Here is a 19951-nt window from a genome sequence, read left to right as displayed (position 1 = left end):
GGAGAGGTCTGCGCGCCATGTGGGACCCTCCTCCGGTGGCCGGGGAGCAGCTGGGGATTGAACCGGCGCCGCAGAGGCCGCAGGCAGCTTCGCAACCCAGCGCTCAACCGCTGCGCCACCGGGGAGGCCCCACAAGAGATCCTTTTCAACCAAGGTACTAAAACAAAACAACTGGTAACCTGGCTCTGCCTCAGATTTTTCTCCCCTGGTAAATTTAAGGTTACAGATATGTGTAGAGCAACTACTGTAAACAAGAAGGCTGGAAAGATGATCTAAACCATAACCTGAACATTAAAGAACTTAACAACTGGGGGGCCTCCCTGGTGGCGCAAGGGGTTAAGCACCGAACTATGAAGCAATACTCAGCCTCTGCAGCATGAGTTTGATCCCCAGCCAGCCAGAGAGAAACCCACATGGTGCAGTAGACCTCTCCTGTCTTGCCCGCTGCTCCCCTCAGCAGTGTATTTCAGTTAGTCTGCCTGTTCTGTTCCCTACTCTGTCTCTGAATCCTCTCACCGCCCCCACCCCCACCCCACACCTCTGGTCTGTACCCTAGCTCTTGTATGCATAAATAAATAAATCTTTAAAAAAAAAAGAACTTAACAACTGAGAACTCAGAATGCACAAATTATGTTTCAAGGTTGGGAAACAAAACTGCAAGGGGCAGAACAGATGTATTCAAAACAGCCAATGTAACAATCAATTGTGATTACTGGTGTTAAATCTTTTAAGAGGTGCCAACTCTTTTTTAAAAATTCCATTTTAGTCTAAAAACCCTATAAAGCATATTAAACAACCTACATCTTTTTAATAATTCTGAATCCTATACTGCATGAATATTGAAAAAATAAAGATCCCAATATGCCCTTTGATAGCAAAACATTTTATAACAGCATGATGACTCAAACCGGATTGTGATAAGAACTGGGTCTAGAAGTCAACTCACCTTTTACCTAAACCAACTATAACCTTATTGCCTAACAATATTACCACATCTTAAAATGTTTCCTTATTTACAATGTTAAGAATTGTGTCAACACCACTTTCTGATTATACTCACAATAATAACACAAAGATGTCAGAATAATCAATAAGGTGGTAAACTAGATGCATGGGACTTAGGCCTTAGGGTAGCCAAAACTAGCTTCTCCCCAATTATCTCACACAGCTAATTCTAGTTCTACCAAAGCATGGTGAACTCAGATTCCTTTTTGCCACAAAACACTATAATTCAGAGTAGATACAGATAAATCTTATATCTTTGTTTCTTTTCTCTTCCCACAAATCTCCAAGTGTATGCATGATGGTGTTGAAAAGCAGGGATAAAGAGAATGAGCATAAGTAAAAGAACTATTCTCAATTATGCCATTTTTCCTTATGTGCCAACTTCAACCCAGAGTAAACGACACAACTACTAAAAAGTTGGAAGAAAATTTCAAGGAATAGTGTGAGTTTAAGTGAATACTTTCTCTTTTACCTAACAGGTTAAAGCTGAAAGTAACAAAACTTTAATTTTCTAAAGTTTAACATTTTAAAGACCAAGGTCTCCTGGGTGGCACAGCGGTTGAAAGCTGGGCTGTGAAGCTGCCCGCAGCCTCTGCAGGGCTGGTTCGATCCCCAGGCACCGAGCGAGGGTCCCACAAGGTGTGCAGACGTCTCCTGCCACGCCTGCTGCTCCCCTCAGCAATGTATTTCGTCACTTTGTTTTGTTCCCTGCTCTGGCTCCGGTGAATTCTCTCATCCTCCTACACTTCTGACTGTACCCCGTGCTTGTATAATTAAATAAATGAATGAATGAATGAATGAATGAATGAATGAATGAATGAATGAATTTTTGAAAACAAATTTTAAGGACCACAATCTGGAAGAATATATGAGTATATCGGGCCTCCCCGGTGGCACAGCGGTTGAGCGCTGGGTTGCGAAGCTGCCTGCGGCCTCTAAACCGCCGGATCGATCCCCGGCTGCTCCCAGGCCACCAGAGGAGGGTCCCACATGGCGCGCAGACCTCTCTTGCTTCCCGCTGCTCCCCTCAGCAGTGTACTTCGGTCCTTCTGCCTGCTCTGCTCCCCGCTCTGGCTCTGGTGAATTCTCTCACCCTCCCGCGCTTCTGACTGTACCCAGTGCTTGTATAAACAAAACAAACAAACAAACAAATAAATAAATAAAACATGCCTCTATTAAAAAATAAATAAAGACAACTGTTTTAAAAAAAAAAGAATATATGAGTATATCAAAAAAAATTCTAAAATATGTGAACGAGTATTATCAAGACTACCAATGAAAATTCTTCATTCCTGAAGAGTCAATCAGGCTGAAGAACCACACCCATGCCATAAAATGGCATCACCTCTTTAATCTGAAATTCCACTTCTAATTAAGAGAACTGAGACTCCCTTTCAAACACAAAGTACGGACACTGCTTTGATCAAAATCACCTTAGAAAAGAAGAACTAGTAACAAGCACTCAAGTCAAATTTCCTTAACTCTGAAGAAGACAATACAAAACAGTCCAATTTATTGAAAGCACATAGTAATCTAGGTATCTCCAAAGTCGATTCCCAGAAAAGACCAGCGCTCCCAGGGGATGAGGTCTTCAGCAACAGGATGAGAAGATGATCCCAGAACATCTGTATATACCAGAAGGCAAACCAGGCTAACAAAGACCACTGCAGTCATTTCAAAATTACTTAAGAGACAACCTAAATAAACCCTGCTGGCAGAAAATGGGACAACTTGAGCATCAAACAGGATATTAACTGACAATATCAAATGTCCTCAAGTACATGAAGCTAAAAAAGAAATGGAAGTGGTGATCTCCGCAGGATGCCAGAAATCACCTAATTATTTTTCAAAAATGGCTAACTGAAAGGGCAAAAAACATTTAACCTGCCTTTCCTCTAAGGTCTGTACTTGGAGAGTAACCTAAGTGTTGAGAGAGGGAATATTCTCTTCACAGGAATATTCCACCTTACGTAACAGGGCATAACAGAAATAAAAGCATGATTTTGCAACTTTAATGATCCAACCAATTAAGGTTCAAGCAATGGTTCATAACATCACAAAAAATAGCATGAAACTTTTTTTTGCTCTAAAAGGTATAAGTAGAAAATTTTGCAAAATCTGAATAAGTCTACTGAGTACCATCATAATGAAGTTAGATAAGATAATGTCCCTGTTTTTAGAATATATTGTTAGGAGAACTAGGCCTTCAACTTTCAAATGGTTCAAAAATACTAACAATATATACATCGGGGCCTCCCTGCTGGTGCAAAGGGTTAAGGCGCAGCACTATGAAGCTAAGGCGCAGCCACTGCCCACGTGGCGCAGCAGACCTCTCCTGTCTCACCCGCTGCTCCCCTCAGCAGTGTATTTCTGTAAATCTGCCTGTTGTGTTCCCCACTCTGTCTCTGGTGAATCTTCTCGCCCCCCACACCTCTGGCCTGTACCCCAGTTCTTGTATGCATAAATAAGTAAATCTTTAAAAAAAAAAAAGTCAGTCAAAAAAACACAAAGAGGGCCTCCCCGGTGGCGCAGCGGTTGAGCGCTGGGTTGCGAAGCTGCCCGCAGCCTCTGCAGCGCTGGTTCGATTCCCGGCTGCTCCCCGGCCACCAGAGGAGGGTCCCACATGGTGCACAGACCTCTCCTGCCGCCCGCTGCTCCCCTCAGCAGTGTACTTCGGTCCTTCTGCCTGCTCTGCTCCCCGCTCTGGCTCTGGTGAATTCTCTCACCCTCCCGCACTTCTGACTGTACCCAGTGCATGTATAAACAAAAAACGAACAAACAAACAAATAAATAAATAAAACAAAAAAAAAAAAAACAAAAACACAAAGACTGAGACTGGTTCCACATAATAAAGACGATGTGACAATAAAGTGCAATGTGTGAGCCTGATTTCTAGATCAACAAAGAAATGTGTTGTTATTAAAAACACTGTTGGGACATGAAAACTTAATAAGAACTGAATAAGAGAATAGTCTTGTGCAAATAATTACGTTTTCTGACTTCTTTACTATATTACTGTGGCTATATAAAAAAGTTTTCTTCTGTTTAGGAAAAACACACATAAAGATGACATCAACAGCTTCCCCTTGTTGCAGAGTTCAGCTTGAACAAAGTTTACCAGTCGTTGTCTCTAAAGACAACAGTCACCACACGTAGCAGGGATTTTGTGCTCCATGATCCAGAGTTCTCCCCCACATCCCAGGCCAACTTCAGACTGTGACTAAAGGATGGAGTCCCTTGTTTATACAGACTGGGTTTGTCCCAGCTCTACCAAGTCAAGAATCCCAGATACAGTGTTTCAGCCTCCCCTGCAGATCATGAAATATATGGTGGGTGGGGCCTCCCCAGTAGCACAGCGGTCCAGCGCTGGGCTGCAAAGCTGCCTGCAGCCTCTGCAGCGCCGGTTCGATCCCCGGCCGCCGGGTCAGGGTCTCACATGGCGCGCAGACCTCTCCTGCTGCCCGCTGCTCCCCTCAGCAGTGTACTTCAGTCCCTCTGCCTGTTCTGCTCCCCACTCTGGCTCTGGTGAATTCTCTCACCCTCCCGTGCTTCTAACTGTACCCAGTGCTTGTATGTATGTATGTATGTATGTATGTATAAATAAATAAATAAATAAATAAATAAATCTTTAAAAATAAATAAAAAATAAAACCTTAGGTTTTAGGGGAAAAAAATATATATATGGTGGGGACCCACAACTCCCTCATAAGCTGCACTGTTAGCAGAACAAAAAGGACAAAAAAAGACGTTCATGCTGGGATAAAGAGGTAATAAAGATGCTTGGATAAGAAAAAACGCATGCTCCAAGTTCATAAGACTATCCCTCCAGTGAAGGCAAAACGAAAGCAGTTCAACATTTGATAAGAATCCAGTCGTGAGTTTGCCACAAGGACTTCTAGCAGAGGACAGGCTAGCACTTGCCAGGAGCATAGGGATTAGGAGTGGGGGGCCCCTAAATCCTCGGGGCCACGGGGCAATTAAGTCCTAAGTCCAGAGCAGCTACAGATTAAAAAGTGCAAATCATTTTTATTTAAAGATGGTGAAAAAACATTTTCATTAAAATATATATTAAATATTAAAAAAAGAAAGGATAAAGTCAACAGTAAATGTTCACTGCTAAATATGGATAAATGGCACATGGGAGTTCTTTGTATATTCTTGGCACCCTATCTGTAAATTTGAATAAAGCCTTATCTTTTAGAAATACATACTGAAATATTCACAGATAAAATGTTAAGACTTCTGTATCTTCAGTTCTCAGATTACCTTTGGATCCAGCTGAACAAATCTTTTGCTGAAACAGGGATCCTATATTGATTGGGCAAAATAGAGTTCTTTAACAAGTTTTGTGTAATCGGTCTACATTTTCAAGTAATGTCCTATAAAAAGGACTGGGGCTGTTAAGGCAATAAGAATTTATTTAGGGCCTCCCCCGGTGGCGCAACGGTTGAGCGCTGGGCTGCGAGGATGCCTGCAGCCTCTGCAGTGCCGGTTTGGTCCCCGGACGCCGGCAAGGGTTCCCCCCCCCCCCCCACACACACACACACACAAAAATTTATTTAACTAAGCTGGGTCTGATTTTGTGATGAAGGGGGATGAGGAGCAAAAATGCTACCATCAGGAAATAAAGGTACTTTGTTCAAGGTGAAAAACAGAAATGTTAACACTTCTGTGATAAGTTTCAAAATAATGGGGCAGGGGCCTCCATGGTGGCCCAAGGGGTTAAGTGTCAGCACTATGAAGCTATTGGCAGCCACTGCAGCACAAATTCAATCCCTGACTAGGGAACTAACAACATGGCCCAGCAGACCTCCTCTGTCTCACCCACAGCTCCCCTCAGCAGTGCATTTCAGTAAATCCGCCTGTTCCCCACTCTGTCTCTGGTGAATCCTCTCACCACCCCACCAGGCCCTGCATCTCTGGCCTACACCCCAGCTCTTGTATGCATAAATAAATAAAGACCGGAGTAAATTTGTGTGTGTAGTAAAAAATATGTAACACAAAATGAGGTGATTTTTTTTTTTCATTTCATTCTAAAGATGAGGAAAATACAGATGAGTGAGAAGTTCAGACATTTTTTCCAAGGCAAGCAGTGAGTAGCAAACCAGAATTTGAACTAAGTCTCTCTAAAATGTCTGATTACCACCATTTAATCTGATTCTTAAATCTCTTAAAATTTGGTTTTTATAAGTCAATACCCAGAGCCTGATCAATTCTGAAAATACCGACTTATTGCATAAAAAAGCCTAAAATAGTACCAACATGCAGACATGCTAAAAACCTCCCTGAACAATCAGCAACCCCCTAACAATCTTCACACCTCACTACCTTTGCAGCAACAACTTTGGAAGCTAAATTAACTCCAAAAGTATATGAATATAAATGAGATGTTTGATCCTTCCTAAGCTTATATGTGTAAATAGTGAATAAAATGCAAATAATTTTGCCTACACTTGAATAACAATTTATTTATAGATTTTGGCTATAGCTAAAACAACTCATTATTCTGTATGTCATTTTAAAAAGCATTATTTTGGTCTCACACACCAAAAACAAATATGAATGCCCCAAACCTATTAATTTGTAATCTTTAAAAATTACAGAACATGTACTTTCTGTACAAAAAGAGAAAAATATTGGGGCCTCCCCGGTGGTGCAGCTGGTTAAGTGCAGCGCTATGGGGCTGTCCACAGCCTCTGCAGCGTGGGTTCTATTCCAGGCCAGCCGGGGAGCAGTCCACATGGCGGAGCAGACCTCTCCTCACTCACTCGCTGCTCCCCTCAGTGTCTTCGGCCCATCTGCCTATTCTGCTCCCCGCTCTGTCTCTGATGAATCCTCTCACCCTCCCGCACCTCTGGCCTGTACCCCAGCTCTTGCATAAATAAAATAAATCTTTAAAAAAAAAATTGAAAAATACTATGAACTATAGGAGAAAATACAGAATGAATTTAACTTATTAGACATCCATCCATTGGTTAAACTAGTGACACAATGGGGAAAATAAGTCTCAAGAAGACACAGAACAAACCTGTGCACATAACGCCTCTTTTATCCCATTGCCAATGTCCAAGCCAGTGTTACATACAAATCCCAGTATCAAACTAAAATAAAAAAATTACACATACATACGGGCTTATTCTTGTTACATATTTTGCAGGACAAATGGCTTTAAAACAAGGTACTTATATTCAACATATACCATTTTAAATTTTAAATCATTTTCATTATTATTGCATTTGTCATTTAAAAAGAAGTACATAGGGCTTCCCTGGTGGCGCAAGGGGTTAAATACCACACTATGAAGCAATCCGCAGCCTCTGCAGCACGAGTTTGATCCCAGGCCATTCAGGGAGAAACCCGCAGGGCGCAGCAGACCTCTCCTGTCTCGCCCACTGCTCCCCTCGGCAGTGTATTTCAGTCTGCCTATTCTGTTCCCCACTCTGTCTCTGGTGAGTCCTCTTGTCCCCTGAATCTCTGGCCTGTACCCCAGCTCTTGTATGCATAAATAAATCAATCTTTTTAAAAAAATAAACATAAAAAAGCGGTCCAGCCTCCCCTGGTGGCACAGGTGATTGAGCGCAGCATTGTGAGGCTGTCCGCAGCCTCTGCAATGCAGGTTCAATCCCGGCCTACCGGGGAGAATCCCACATGGGGAGAATTCCACATGGCGCAGCAGACCTCTCCTGTCTCACTGCTGCTCCCCTTAGCAGTGTATTTCAGTCAGTCTGCCTGTTCTATTCCCTGCTCTGTCTCTGGTGAATCCTCTCACCCTCCTGCACATCTGGCCTGTACCTGGGTTCTTGTATGCATCAATAAATAAATCTTTAAAAAAAATTAATTAAAAAAATAATTAAAAATAAAAAAGAAGTCAAGGGGGCTAAAATATGTTAAAGCTACCGACTGGGGGAAAAAATTAAAGATTAAACTATAAGACAAAGACAGATTAAAAAAATTTTTTAATTAAAAAAGATAAAACTGTGGGCCTCCCCGGTGGCGCAACGGTTGAGCGCTGGGTTGCGAAGCTGCCCGCAGCCTCTGCAGCACCAGTTCGATCCCCGGCTGCTCCCAGGCCACCGGAGGAGGGTCCCGCATGGCGCGCAGACCTCTCCTGCCGCCCGCTGCTCCCCTCAGCAGTGTACTTCGGTCCTTCTGCCTGCTCTGCTCCCCGCTCTGGCTCTGGTGAATTCTCTCACCCTCCCGCGCTTCTGACTGTACCTAGTGCTTGTATAAATAAATAAATAAATCTTTAAAAAAAAAAAGATTAAACTACAAAAAAATGCTGAGAGTTGCTATCTACAGGAATTTTACATATCTAAATATCACTGTGCACTTCTTTATCTTGCAAACTTTTTATCTCATACTCACCCAATACTATAAATACCAAAAATATTTTAAAATGTAAATATTAGCCAGTCAGTTTTAGAAGGAAAAAGTCCTTCAAAAAAATACCAGTGAAGTATAAATTTCCTCATATCTTTACCCTCAAACCACCGCTTGAAATGGGAGATGGCGAAGCACTGCCCTGTCTGCTAAATGTTCCACAAAGTCTTCTATTTTGACTAATTAATAAACATTAATTTATGTTTAATAAACATATACTAACCAAGCACCACCAATATTCAGATGGATAGTTTGCTTCCATCTAAACTAAGAGGAAGGGCCTCCCTGGTGGCAGAGCGGATTGAGCGCAGCGCTGTGAAGCTGATTCCCGGCCGGCCAGGGAGCTACCCACATGGCACGACAGACTTCTCCTGCCGCCCGGGGGCTCCCCTCAGCAGTGTATTTCAGTTAGTCTGCCTGTTCTGCTCCCCACTCTGTCTCTGGTGAATCCTCTCACCCTCCCGCACCTCTGGCCTGTACCCCAGCTCTTGTATAAAAATAAATAAATCTTTAAAAAATAAATAAACTAAGAGGAAGACAAATGGGAAAGCAAAGAGCCAGATGTAACAAAAAGTATTTTCCCTCCTTTTTCCTCCTGTAATGGCAAACAAATGACTTCAAACATTTTTTGTTAATCCAAGAAAAAGACAATTAACTTACTAGCATGCTTGTCTGCAAGCATTATAAGCGTGTTGGAAATATCTCGTCGTCTATAAAAGCACACTACTTTTGCTTCCACGTTGCCAGTTGCAGTCTAAGAAATAAGAAAAATAAAAGTCATCTGTACTGAATATTAGATTCAAAGAGTTTATAATACAAAGCTAGACACAGCCCAATTATAAGTACCCTCATTTACACTGTGCCCCAACAACTGCAGGATAATCACAGAGCTGAAAATTTCAAATAAAAATGAGCAACATTTGTTCAGGTTCCAAGTGAAACTGAAATGTCAAACATAGAATAACGCACTGGCATTAATTAAACCAAAGTGATGAGACCGCTTTAATGACTAAAGCCAGACATAGTTAAATCTAATTTGCCTTAAGAAACTAATTCCAAAATTTTTTTAAGCCACAACATAACTTATTTAAGACAGTTAAACAGAGCTGCTCTAAACCTACTCCAAGAAGCACAGGCTGAAAGTAAAGCCAGCCAGTCCTCTCCTAGACACCCACGCACACCCACACACCCCACCGGCAGGGAAGCTCTGGAGGTGTGAGGCAGGTCTGAGTGTGCAGAAAGGACCAGAGGACTTGGCAAAGCATCCTCCAACCCAGGGGAGTCTATGAATCCATAAAAGTCAATATTCTTAGTAGTATTCAGTCTACCTTCACATATGAAAGTATTAAAACCTTGAGTTATGAACAATGAAGCTCTTATTTCTTTTTTACTCCAGTCTAGAATACGATCAATATTCAGTTAGCTTGTAATTTACTGCAGCTGGGGTCCTGGCTCCTACTCGCCTATACTTTCTGAAATTCTGAGCGCTTTCAAGGTCAATCATTTATTACAAAGTTCCTTATAAAAATACATAGATTGCAATAAAATGTTACTGTCATTTCCCATTTCAAACAAATTTGAGAACAAAATTTCAGAATTTCTCTGGACTTACAGATATATATATATGTATTTTCAAACATAAAGAAATCAGAATATTTATATACGTGCTGTGGTAAATTTGTCAATTTTATGAAGTTCAGCGGCAGTATTTTATTTTTCCAGCAGCAGTATTTTAGAATGAAAAGCAGTCTTGAAGAAATATTGCCCCTTAAAATTGAAATCATATTAAATTCTAACCAAAGTACTTCTTATATTTCACAATACTGTGATCAAATACATCCTCCAAAAGTAATGATCCAGCAATCTGCTAAATGAACAGGCCAATATTTCCATGTAAATAAAATCTATCAATGACTTCAACTATAAACTCTTTATCATTTTCATCGTCTTATGACAAAAACATGTTAAAAATTCAAAGCAAGTTTCAAAGCATATTTTTTTTTTCTGCCTCATGAGTGAGTTCCTCCAACAGGGATACTCTAGAAAGCCAATTATATTCTTATTAAACCTGTTATGGTGAAAGGGCAGAATTCAAAATAAATACTCTCTTCTGGATCATGTACACACTTGGTCAGTGGTTAGTTTACAACTACAGTATTTCTCTTGCCTTTTATAACACACACACCCTCCACACACACCTTCTACAACACACACACACACACACACATCTCTTCTTCCAGCATTTCTCAAAAGCTGAATTACTCAAATCATAGTCTAAGTCTACCACAGTTACTAGAGTGAAATGAAGAGATTAAGTATATTTAATTTGAGAGTTAATTTTATATCTATTAAATCTAATAATAAAAAATAGAGGCTTTGTATTTTCAGAAGACTTACAAAATTTTTCTACTAATTTTTTTTTTAATTTTATAAAAGTAGGGTCTTCCAAGTGGTGCAGTACTATCTATGAAGCTATCTATAGCCGCTGCAGCACAAGTTCAATCCACGGCCAGGCCAGGAAGATGACCCACATGGCGCAGCAGATCTCTCCTGTCTTACTCACTGCTCTCCTCAGCAGTGTAGTTCAGTAGATGTGCCTGTTCTGCTCCCCACTCTGTATCTGGTGAAACCTCTCAACCCTCACACCTCTGGCCCAGATCCCAGTTCTTATATGCATAAATAAATAAACCTTTTAAAAAAAAAGTCTCAGTGCTATCAAGCTATCACCAGCAACTGCAGCAAGAGTTTGATCCCCAGCCAGGGAGTTAGCCCACATGGCTCAGCAGACCTTTCCTATCTCACCTGCTGCTCCCCTCAGCAGTGTATTTCAGTCAGTCTGCCTGTTCTGTTCCCCACTCTTGTCTCTGGTGAATCCTCTCTCTCTCTCTCTCTCTCTCTCTCTCTCTCTCTCTCTCACACACACACACACACACACACATACACACACACACACCACCCCACCCCCCCTCACCCCAGCCCCGTATCTCTGGCCTATACCCAGGCTCTTGTATGCATAAATAAATAAATCTTTTTAAATAAATAAATAAATAAATAAATAAATAAATAAATATCTGAGTTAAATATTTGGTATACATACATAGTCTGGTTATTCTTTCAACTCACCAAACTCCTATGTACCAAGCACTCAGCTAAGCACAGGGGATAATGGTGGCCGCCCTCAAAGCCTCCACTCTAGCAAGGTAACTGCTCCAAATTACCTCTCCAACCTTCCAAAGTCCAACTGTAATCATGTCCCCCACCTGATTCTTCACAGGTTTCCCACAGCAAAACAATAAAGACGCTGCTGTCAATTTTTCCTGCCTGATTTTCCATTCCATCACCCCATTGCCACTCCAGACTTCACTTCTCACTCAAAGAGGAAGTAACAACCTGTGGGGGAAGGGCAGAGTAAAGCTTCTGGAGGAGGATCCCGGGCAGAGGGTCCTTAGCTAGGGGAAAAAAAGGAGTCCAACAGGTAAAGACAGGAGCATCTAGTAAGTTTAAGGAAAAAGAAGAACATGGGCAAAAAAAACCCACAGGTGGGAAAAGTGGAGATATGTATAAAGAACCCATAATAAACATTTCTCTTCTATGTTTTTTTCTCCATTTAGGTTGCAATCTCTAAGTCCCTATTCTCCCAAACACTTCTTATTAAAATATACTCTAGCAGTAAGGGACATTTCTTAAGTTCTAAAATCATTTTAGGGGCCTCCCTGGTGGCGCAAGGGGTTAAGAAACAACCTATGAAGGTATTCACAGCCACTGCAGCATGCGTTTGAGCCCCAGCCAGGGAGCTACCCACATGGTGCAGCAGACCTCTCCTGTCTTGCCTACTGCTCACCTCAGCAGTGTATTTCAGTAGATCTTCCTGTTCTGCTGCCAACCCTGTCTCTGGTGAATCCTCTCATCCCCACACCTCTGGCCTGTACCCCAGTTCTTACATGCATAAATAAATAAATCGTAAAAAAAAATCATTTTAGTCAAACTCATACCGCTGTTTCTACCCCAGACTATACTTTATTTATAAAAACACTTCCCATTTCAGACAGTTCATGGTTTAACACAAACTGAAGGACAAGTGAAAAGGGACTTTCCTTTCCCAATTTTTGTCTATTCCCAACAGATCCCACATGGCAGGAGGGGTCTTAGTTTCCATGAAAAGGTTTTAAAAAGGAGTCTCCTGAATTTATGTGCAAAATCTTGTACACACAAATGTATATAGGAGGAGTAGGCAGTAATTAGACGCTCAAATTAATGACTCCCTTCCCCCATCAGAAAAATACAGAGACCCTAAACATTAAAATGAATCTCAGAGCAAATTAGATAGCATATAAAATAAGCAGAATGTGAACATACAATGAGGTATACAATATACACATCAAAAACACAGCCACTAGCAAATAACACACCAATTTATCCACAAGCTAACTTCCAAAACTTCAGACTATACCCTCATTATTATGTGCACAACGCTGTCTCAATATGAATGCAAGACCAACACTCAATCTAGGTAGTAACTAAGTAAAATTTACCAAAACGTTGTTTTCTACTTTAACCTATTATTCTTCCTCCAAGAATAACTGAGTAAAAATTAGGGGAAAGAAAAAAGGGAATAGAAGATAAACAATGTTGAAGTGTGTTCATCAACTGATATTTAGTTAAGCCCCTAAAAATTCTCAAACTTTTAAGGAAAAAAAATTGAGACAAGAAAATCTATTACTATTATTAAAAAACAAAAACAAAGAATACTGCAGTCCAGCTTTCAAACTGAGCAAACAACATCTCAAATAGGTTTTCATAAACCAAGGACCATCCTATAAAAGTAAATTTTCTCTAAAAATGATTGACAGTGTATCCTAGGAATTTTATTTCAAAAAAAATTCTATTTAAAAGCTAGGTCAATGTCTCTTTTTCTCCTGGCTAATCAATTAGAACATATATCAAATGTTCTTAAATTCATTGTTTGACTATTCCAAACATGTTAAATTTCCCCACTTTGCCTCTGATGTTGCCACTTCACCCCTGATGTTCTCAGGGTCTTTATCCACACCACTCTTGTGGACTCTTCCCCTACTGTATTTTTTTTTTCTTATCTGTTAGCCTCAACTTCAATGTCTTACAGTCCTTTCCTTCCCTGACAAAGGAAGAAACCTCTGTTCTTTTCTATGTCAAGCAAGGCTCATGCTTATTTTCTTCAAAGTAAATACCACTTATTATTATTTTCTTTCTGCCTGCCTGTCTTCTCATGAAGAACAAAGACAATGGGGCCTCCCCCGTGGCGCAGCGGTTGAGCGCTGGGTTGCGAAGCTGCCCGCGGCCTCTGCGGCGCCGGTTCGATCCCCGTTCGATCCCCGGCTGCTCCCCAGCCACCAGAGGAGGGTCCCACATGGTGCGCAGACCTCTCCTGCCGCCCGCTGCTCCCCTCAGCAGTGTACTTTGGTCCTTCTGCCTGCTCTGCTCCCCGCTCTGGCTCTGGTGAATTCTCTCACCCTCCCGCGCTTCTGACTGTACCCAGTGCATGTATAAACCAACCAAACAAACAAATAATAAATAAATAAATAAATAAGACATGCCTCTAGAAAATTAAAAAAAAAAAAAAAAGAACAAAGACAATGTGATGGCAGAAACCATATTGTTCATTAGTTTTTCTCCAAGCCTCATAGAGTCCCTGGTACATAGTAAGTGCTCAATGAATACCTTCTAATTACTTACTTAAAATGAGGTGACTTTTCCACATCCCTTCACAAATAAAAGCCCTATGTAAGAATTTTGTTAGATTTTAACAAGACAAGCTAGTTCTTATTTACCAATACTCCATCCATTCAAACTGCCATGCTCTGAAATTGCAGAGAATCTAGTTTCTTATAGTTCCTCATCCCCAACCTTCAAAGGACCATTATTACATTAATGACTTCTTGCTGAAAGCAGACTGGTCAGAGAGAAAGTAGGGGGTTGCTGGTTATGCTTTGAAAGTAAATGGTAATGTAATGATAAAGGAGTTTGAAATGATCCAAGTTCAAGTGAGATATGTAACCCAGTCATTTGACTACTATGTGCCTCACAAGAATCCATGATGCATCTACCTTAAAGGTTTATGGTTGTGAACTCCAAAAGAGGCAACAGAGGTTGAGTCTGCAGATGACATGCTTTCAGAGGCCCATTTATAAATTTAGCACAGGTACAATTTTCCCTTTATTTGTGGGATTACCTGACTGATGTCTCTTTCCACTATTAGACCTTTTTTTCTTTACCCTTGAATTCTGAAAAGTACATATCTAAAAGTGCCTGGCAGGTAGCAGGTTCTCAGCAATACTTGCAAAATGAATGAATCAAAGAACTTTGTAAACAAGAAAGATATGTCTAAGTATTAGTATCAGATGTTTGAGAAATTTATTAATGCAACAAATATTTACTGAATGCCTTACCTACATATCAGTTACTATTCTAAAACATTTAGGATGCAATAGTGAGTAGAAAAAAATCACTACATACATAGAGCTTGCATTCCAGTTTGGGAAAACAGGCAATAAACACAGTAATTAAATATTATTAAGCATATCTGAATGTGATAAATGACATGGAAGAAAAAGCAAGATGGAGGGTGAGGGGGAAAATGGACTAGTTAACAACTAGGCAGTCTTATGGGTGCATATGAAAAAGTGAAGAGTCTATTGTGCTTGTAGCCAAAAGACCAAAGCCAAGAGCAGCCCGGGAATATATCTCATACAGCAACATTGCCATTTGACTCCCAATTAACATTCTAAATAAACTGATATAGATAACAGTTTAGAGATACCTTACATTAAAACATAAAAGAGATGAGGGGCCTCCCCTGGTGGAGCAGCGGTTGAGTGCTGGGTTGCAAAGTTGCCCGCAGCCTCTGCAGCACCAGTTCGATCCCCGGCCACCAGCGAGGGTCCCACATGGCTCACAGACCTCTCCTGCCACCCGCTGCTCCCCTCAGCAGTGTGTTTCTTTGCCAGTCTGCCTGTTTTGTTCCCCGTTCTGGCTCTGGTGAGTTCTCTCACCCTCCCGCGCTTCTGACTGTACCCAGTGCTTGTATAAATAAATAAATCTTTAAAAAAATATATATATAAAGAGAAATTTAAAAAAAAAAAAAACATAAAAGAGATCAGAATGACACCCCAATAGTTACACCCCCACAAACTGATCTAGGCCATTTTTTTCCTTTGATGGTGGTATCAAATACGACAGGATTTTTCTAAATGCATGGTCTCTGGGATATGCCCAGAAACAAACTAAGATCTCAAAGCTCTTTTAACCCAGAAATGCCATAGGTCAGACCTGCCTTTTTGAGACTCAGAACCAGAGCAGTCTCCAGAACCAGACCAGACCAGATAGTATGTTAAGGTATCAGCTAGACCTAGCCCTAAAGAATCTAACGCTATGAACTTTCATAAGCTATACAAATAAACCTCATATTGATTTGCAGAAAACCAAAGCATCACTAAAATCTTATGGTCCGTGTAGTTTATGACTATTTTCAAGTTCCTCCTTCATAAAAGCTCATCTATTGTAAACAGCTACGGTGCTTCTGATGTCCTGGACACTTGGGATCAGGGACAAACATTAATATAAAAGTTTTATTTACTTGGGCCCAAAGCACAAAGCCATTTTATATTATACCAAAACTGTATTCTGACTGGTTACCCTAACCCAGAATTTTACAAATTCCTTTCAATGCTGTATCTCCTAGCTTATTCTGTTTAAAGCTGGAAGAGAAAAAATTCAGTTCACTAAAAAGAAGAAATACAAATTATGACTCTAAATATTGAAAAGGGGACTCCCTGGTGGCGCAAGGGGTTAAGCACAGCACTATGAAGCTATCCGCTGCAGCATGAGTTAGATCCCCAACCAGGGAGCTACCCACATGGCACAGCAGACCTCTCCTGTCTTGCCTGCTGCTCCCCTCAGCAGTGTATTTCAGCCAGTCTGCCTGTTCTGTTTCCCACTCTGTCTCTAATGAATCCTCTCAACCCACACACCACTGGCTTACACCCCAGTTCTTGTATGTATAAATAAATAAAATAAATCGTAAAAAAAAAATGGAGCTGCATATATAATACACCCAAAAGGGTGTGTGTGTGTTGGGGAGGGGAATGCTTGGATCCATACCTTGCACATACCATATACAAAAATTAAGAAAAAATGAGCCATAACTTAAATGTTAAATCTAAAATTATAGAACTTCAGGGCCTCCCTGGTGGCGCAAGGAGTTAAGACGCAACCTATGAAGCTATCCCCAGCCAAGGAGCAACCCACATGGCGCAGCAGACCTCTCCTCTCTTGCCTGCTGCTTCCCTCAGCAGTGTACTTCTGTCACTCTGCCTGTTCTGTTCCCCACTCTGTCTCTGGTGAATTATCTCACCCCCCCCCCACATCTGATCTGTACCCCAATCCTCGTATGCATAAATTAATCTTTAAAAAAAATAAATATTGAAAAGGTCTGATTCACAGCAGGAGTGATGTTTTATGAGTTTCTAAGCAATTTGAAGAAGTGCACAGATATTAAATACACAAAAATAATTAGTAACAGAGGTAATTACAAAAAGCAAAAGAACATTCAGAATCCTGCCTAACTCTCTAATCTGAAATCTCTACTTTCACAGAGTCTGGAACTGAAAGTAAAATCACCTGTTATGTCCTTTACCCAATTACCCTTCAAAAGAAAAATATTTTTTAACATTAGAATCAAGGATACTCAGTGTCTATACCTTGTTGAGTTCTTCTATTCTTCTGATTAGGTATGGGTTGCTAGATGAATTTTCAAAGTAGACATAATCTGTAATTAAAGGAAGTAAAGAGCTTAATCTTTTCAACAGAATGTACACATTTGTCAATTTATGACTTTCTATATTAGGCACTTCACATTCAAAATGAAGCATGTAATTCACTCACTGGTAAAAAGCTTAGTAATGCAACCTTAATATATTCTCTCATGTGCCTACTATTCACAGACCCTTATTTTCCTGGCATTTGCATTTCATTTCATGTTTTATCAGCTTCTCCTAGACTTTTGTCCCACACGTGTCATTTTCTTCATAAGAAACAAGACCCAACTCTTCTCATTCCTTCACAGTCAGGACTGACTAAGCACGCGTCTTTCATACTGTAACTGCTTCCCCATCTTTTCCCTCCAATTTGCCCTGAAGTAGGTTTCTCACATAAAACCATTAACCTAAGACAAATTCTGAGCATCTTGAAAGCATTAGCAGCCCAAAGTGCATGTGCATTCCCAATAGAAACTCAAAAAAAATAAATAAATAAATCAGGTGAGCAGAGCAGGTAACAGGAGGACCCTGACTAACTTTCCCTCAGCTGTATCTAGGAAAAGGAGGTGGGGGGAAAGCCGCAGGGGGACCCTTTCTGAGAGGCCAGCTCTCTGGAGGTGCTATCAGAATCTTTTTTATTCCCTTTCACCAAATTTAATCCAGACCCATTTAGTGTCTTGTTTTAGAGAACTCGCCTGCAGGCTTTCCACAAAAAGGATCAAATTTTTCAAATGTGGCTTTTCCTCTCCTCTAAGAGGCTCACTGGAAACTTCCCACTGTGTGCTTATTGGAGAGGCTGAACCGCATTTTTATTGTCTATCTCCGTGGGCTCTCCTGTCTCTCTCCAGCGAAGTGGCCTCATTTAGCCAGGCCATTCCCACCACCATCCATCAGGAGCTCGGCTAATGAGCAGAGAGGGAAGAGCAAGTCTCACACAAACACGCCACTTATCTGAATTATTATTTTAGCAGGAAAGAGGGAGGAGGGCGTCGTGAGCAGGGAGAAAGTTTGTTTGACCTTATTTCTCTCTTCTGCACAACACCGGGAAGGAGGCAGCCCGCAGGAGCGAACGTCCAGGCAGGACTCAACTCCCCACCTCCGGCTCGGGCGTCCTGGCCCGACGAAGCCCCGTTCTTGGGGGACAGGGCAAGAAACGGAAGGGGGGGAGCGGGAAAGGAGAGGTGCAGGGCCCTGTCCCCGCAAACAGGCCTGTCCAGCTGTGCTCGGGCTGCGCCCCCATCTCCCCCACCCCCACCACACCCTCCCCTGAAGGGGGGGAAGTAGAGAGGGGTGTCTGTCCCCACATTTCCAACCCCCACAGCCCAGAAGCCCCGCGAGCGAAGACCCCCCTCGTAGGGGGCTCGACGGCCCCGACCCCCAGGGGGCTCCTGGAAGGGGGCGTCGGGTAATTTAAACCCAAGTCAAGGCCTGGCCCTCAGGACCCGGGTGGGGTGCCGGTGGGCCCCGGCCCCTGGCGGGCCACGGTGGGGGGAGGGGAGAGTGGCCGGGTGGGGAGCCCCGGCCCCCCCGGCGGGCCCGGCGCCCCCCGCCCTCTGCGCTCTCAGCCCGGGCGCCCGGGGCTCCCAGCGGACAGGGGGGACTCGCCCCGACCCCCCGTTCCCGCAGCCCGCCCCCAGACGGGCCGGGTCGGGCCGAGCCTTCCTACCTCCGACCCGGTACATGTTGGCCGCCATGTCCGCCCGCCCGCCCGCGGAGCCCGAGCCGAGCCCCGCCCGCCGCCGCCTCAGCTCGGCCGCCGCCGCCTCGCCTCGGGGGGAGGGGAGGGAGGAAAGGAGGGGAGGGGGAAGCGCAGGGGAGGGACGCCGAGGGGTGGGGGCAGGTGCCCGCCCCCGGCGCCCGGCTAGCGCGGCGGCGGGTGCCGGCCCTGGGAGGCCGGGGCGCTGCGGGGCCGGCGCGGGCCGGGGGAGGGCGGCGGTTTGGGGGGCCTTGCTGCAAGTGGAGGCGCCTAGGGCAAGGGTCCCGGCCGAGGCCGAGGCCTGCACTCGCACATGCGGACCCGGGGCTCTTAGGGAATTGGGGGGGCAGGGACTCGGCAAGCCCCGTCACCTGCCCGCTCCCCGAAAGGGGTCGTCTTCCCTGCGTCTGTCCCCGGGGAGTCGAGCACGTGAGCGCCTGATTCGATGCAAACACTTGGATGCAAATAAATGCACGCAGCAGGGCGCCCTTCCTCCTGGTGCTGCTTAATGCGGCGGTCTTGGAGCCCTCAGGCCTGGAGGCCAAGGGGACCCCGGGTATTTTCAGCTTCCCCAGGCCAAGACACGGCTGGGGACTAGGTTACCAAAATTGACCCCCTTCCAAGTGCATTGGCAAGCCTAGCAGAACTGAACCCTTTCCCCTGCACCTGGAGGCCCTGCCTCTGGCCAGGCCGGGTATACAGTGCAGGGGCGCGGAAGGCGGGGCGAGAGGGAGGGGGACCCCGAAGGCTAAGAGACAAAACCTTTGCAGGTGTGGGAACTGGATGCTCCAGTTCACCATCACCACTAACCCCAGCACCCCCACCACCCCGCCAAAGGAGGATAGTGCCAGTCAGCTTGTTGTTGATAGTTAACTGGTTATGTGCCTACAGCTTTTAAATTTATTATTTATTTCCCCATGCTAATTCTCCAGACAAACCGTGTTTTTTCAGCCTTCATACCCTGAAAGAAATCAAAAACCAAGGAGAGTTGACTCTTAGCTGCCTATTCCCCAAATGCACACAACTTTCTTTAGGGAAGCCAATCCACTCCAAACTGCTCCCAGACATGGTTGTATAA

The 19951-nt window shown here is 43.2% G+C and overlaps 1 protein-coding gene across 2 annotated transcripts in view; it reads right to left on the bottom strand.

Moving 5' to 3' along the window:
- The window catches only part of MTA3 (metastasis associated 1 family member 3), a gene marked incomplete at both ends in the record, with an annotated part of 118080 nt that extends 99209 nt beyond the window's left edge, over positions 1–18871 (bottom strand). For both annotated transcript variants that reach the window (XM_084235737.1, XM_084235738.1), the window contains 3 exons: positions 9046–9139; positions 17121–17188; positions 18844–18871. In XM_084235737.1, the coding sequence (XP_084091863.1) occupies positions 9046–9139; positions 17121–17188; positions 18844–18871 (190 nt within the window). The remainder of the gene's footprint in view (positions 1–9045; positions 9140–17120; positions 17189–18843) is intronic.
- Between the last annotated feature and the right edge of the window lie 1080 nt (positions 18872–19951).

This window comes from Talpa europaea (genome assembly GCF_964194135.1).
Source record: "Talpa europaea genome assembly, chromosome: 6".
Lineage (NCBI taxonomy): Eukaryota > Metazoa > Chordata > Mammalia > Eulipotyphla > Talpidae > Talpa > Talpa europaea.
Note: the sequence above shows the minus strand (reverse complement) of the source record. Positions and strands in the feature narration are given on the sequence as shown.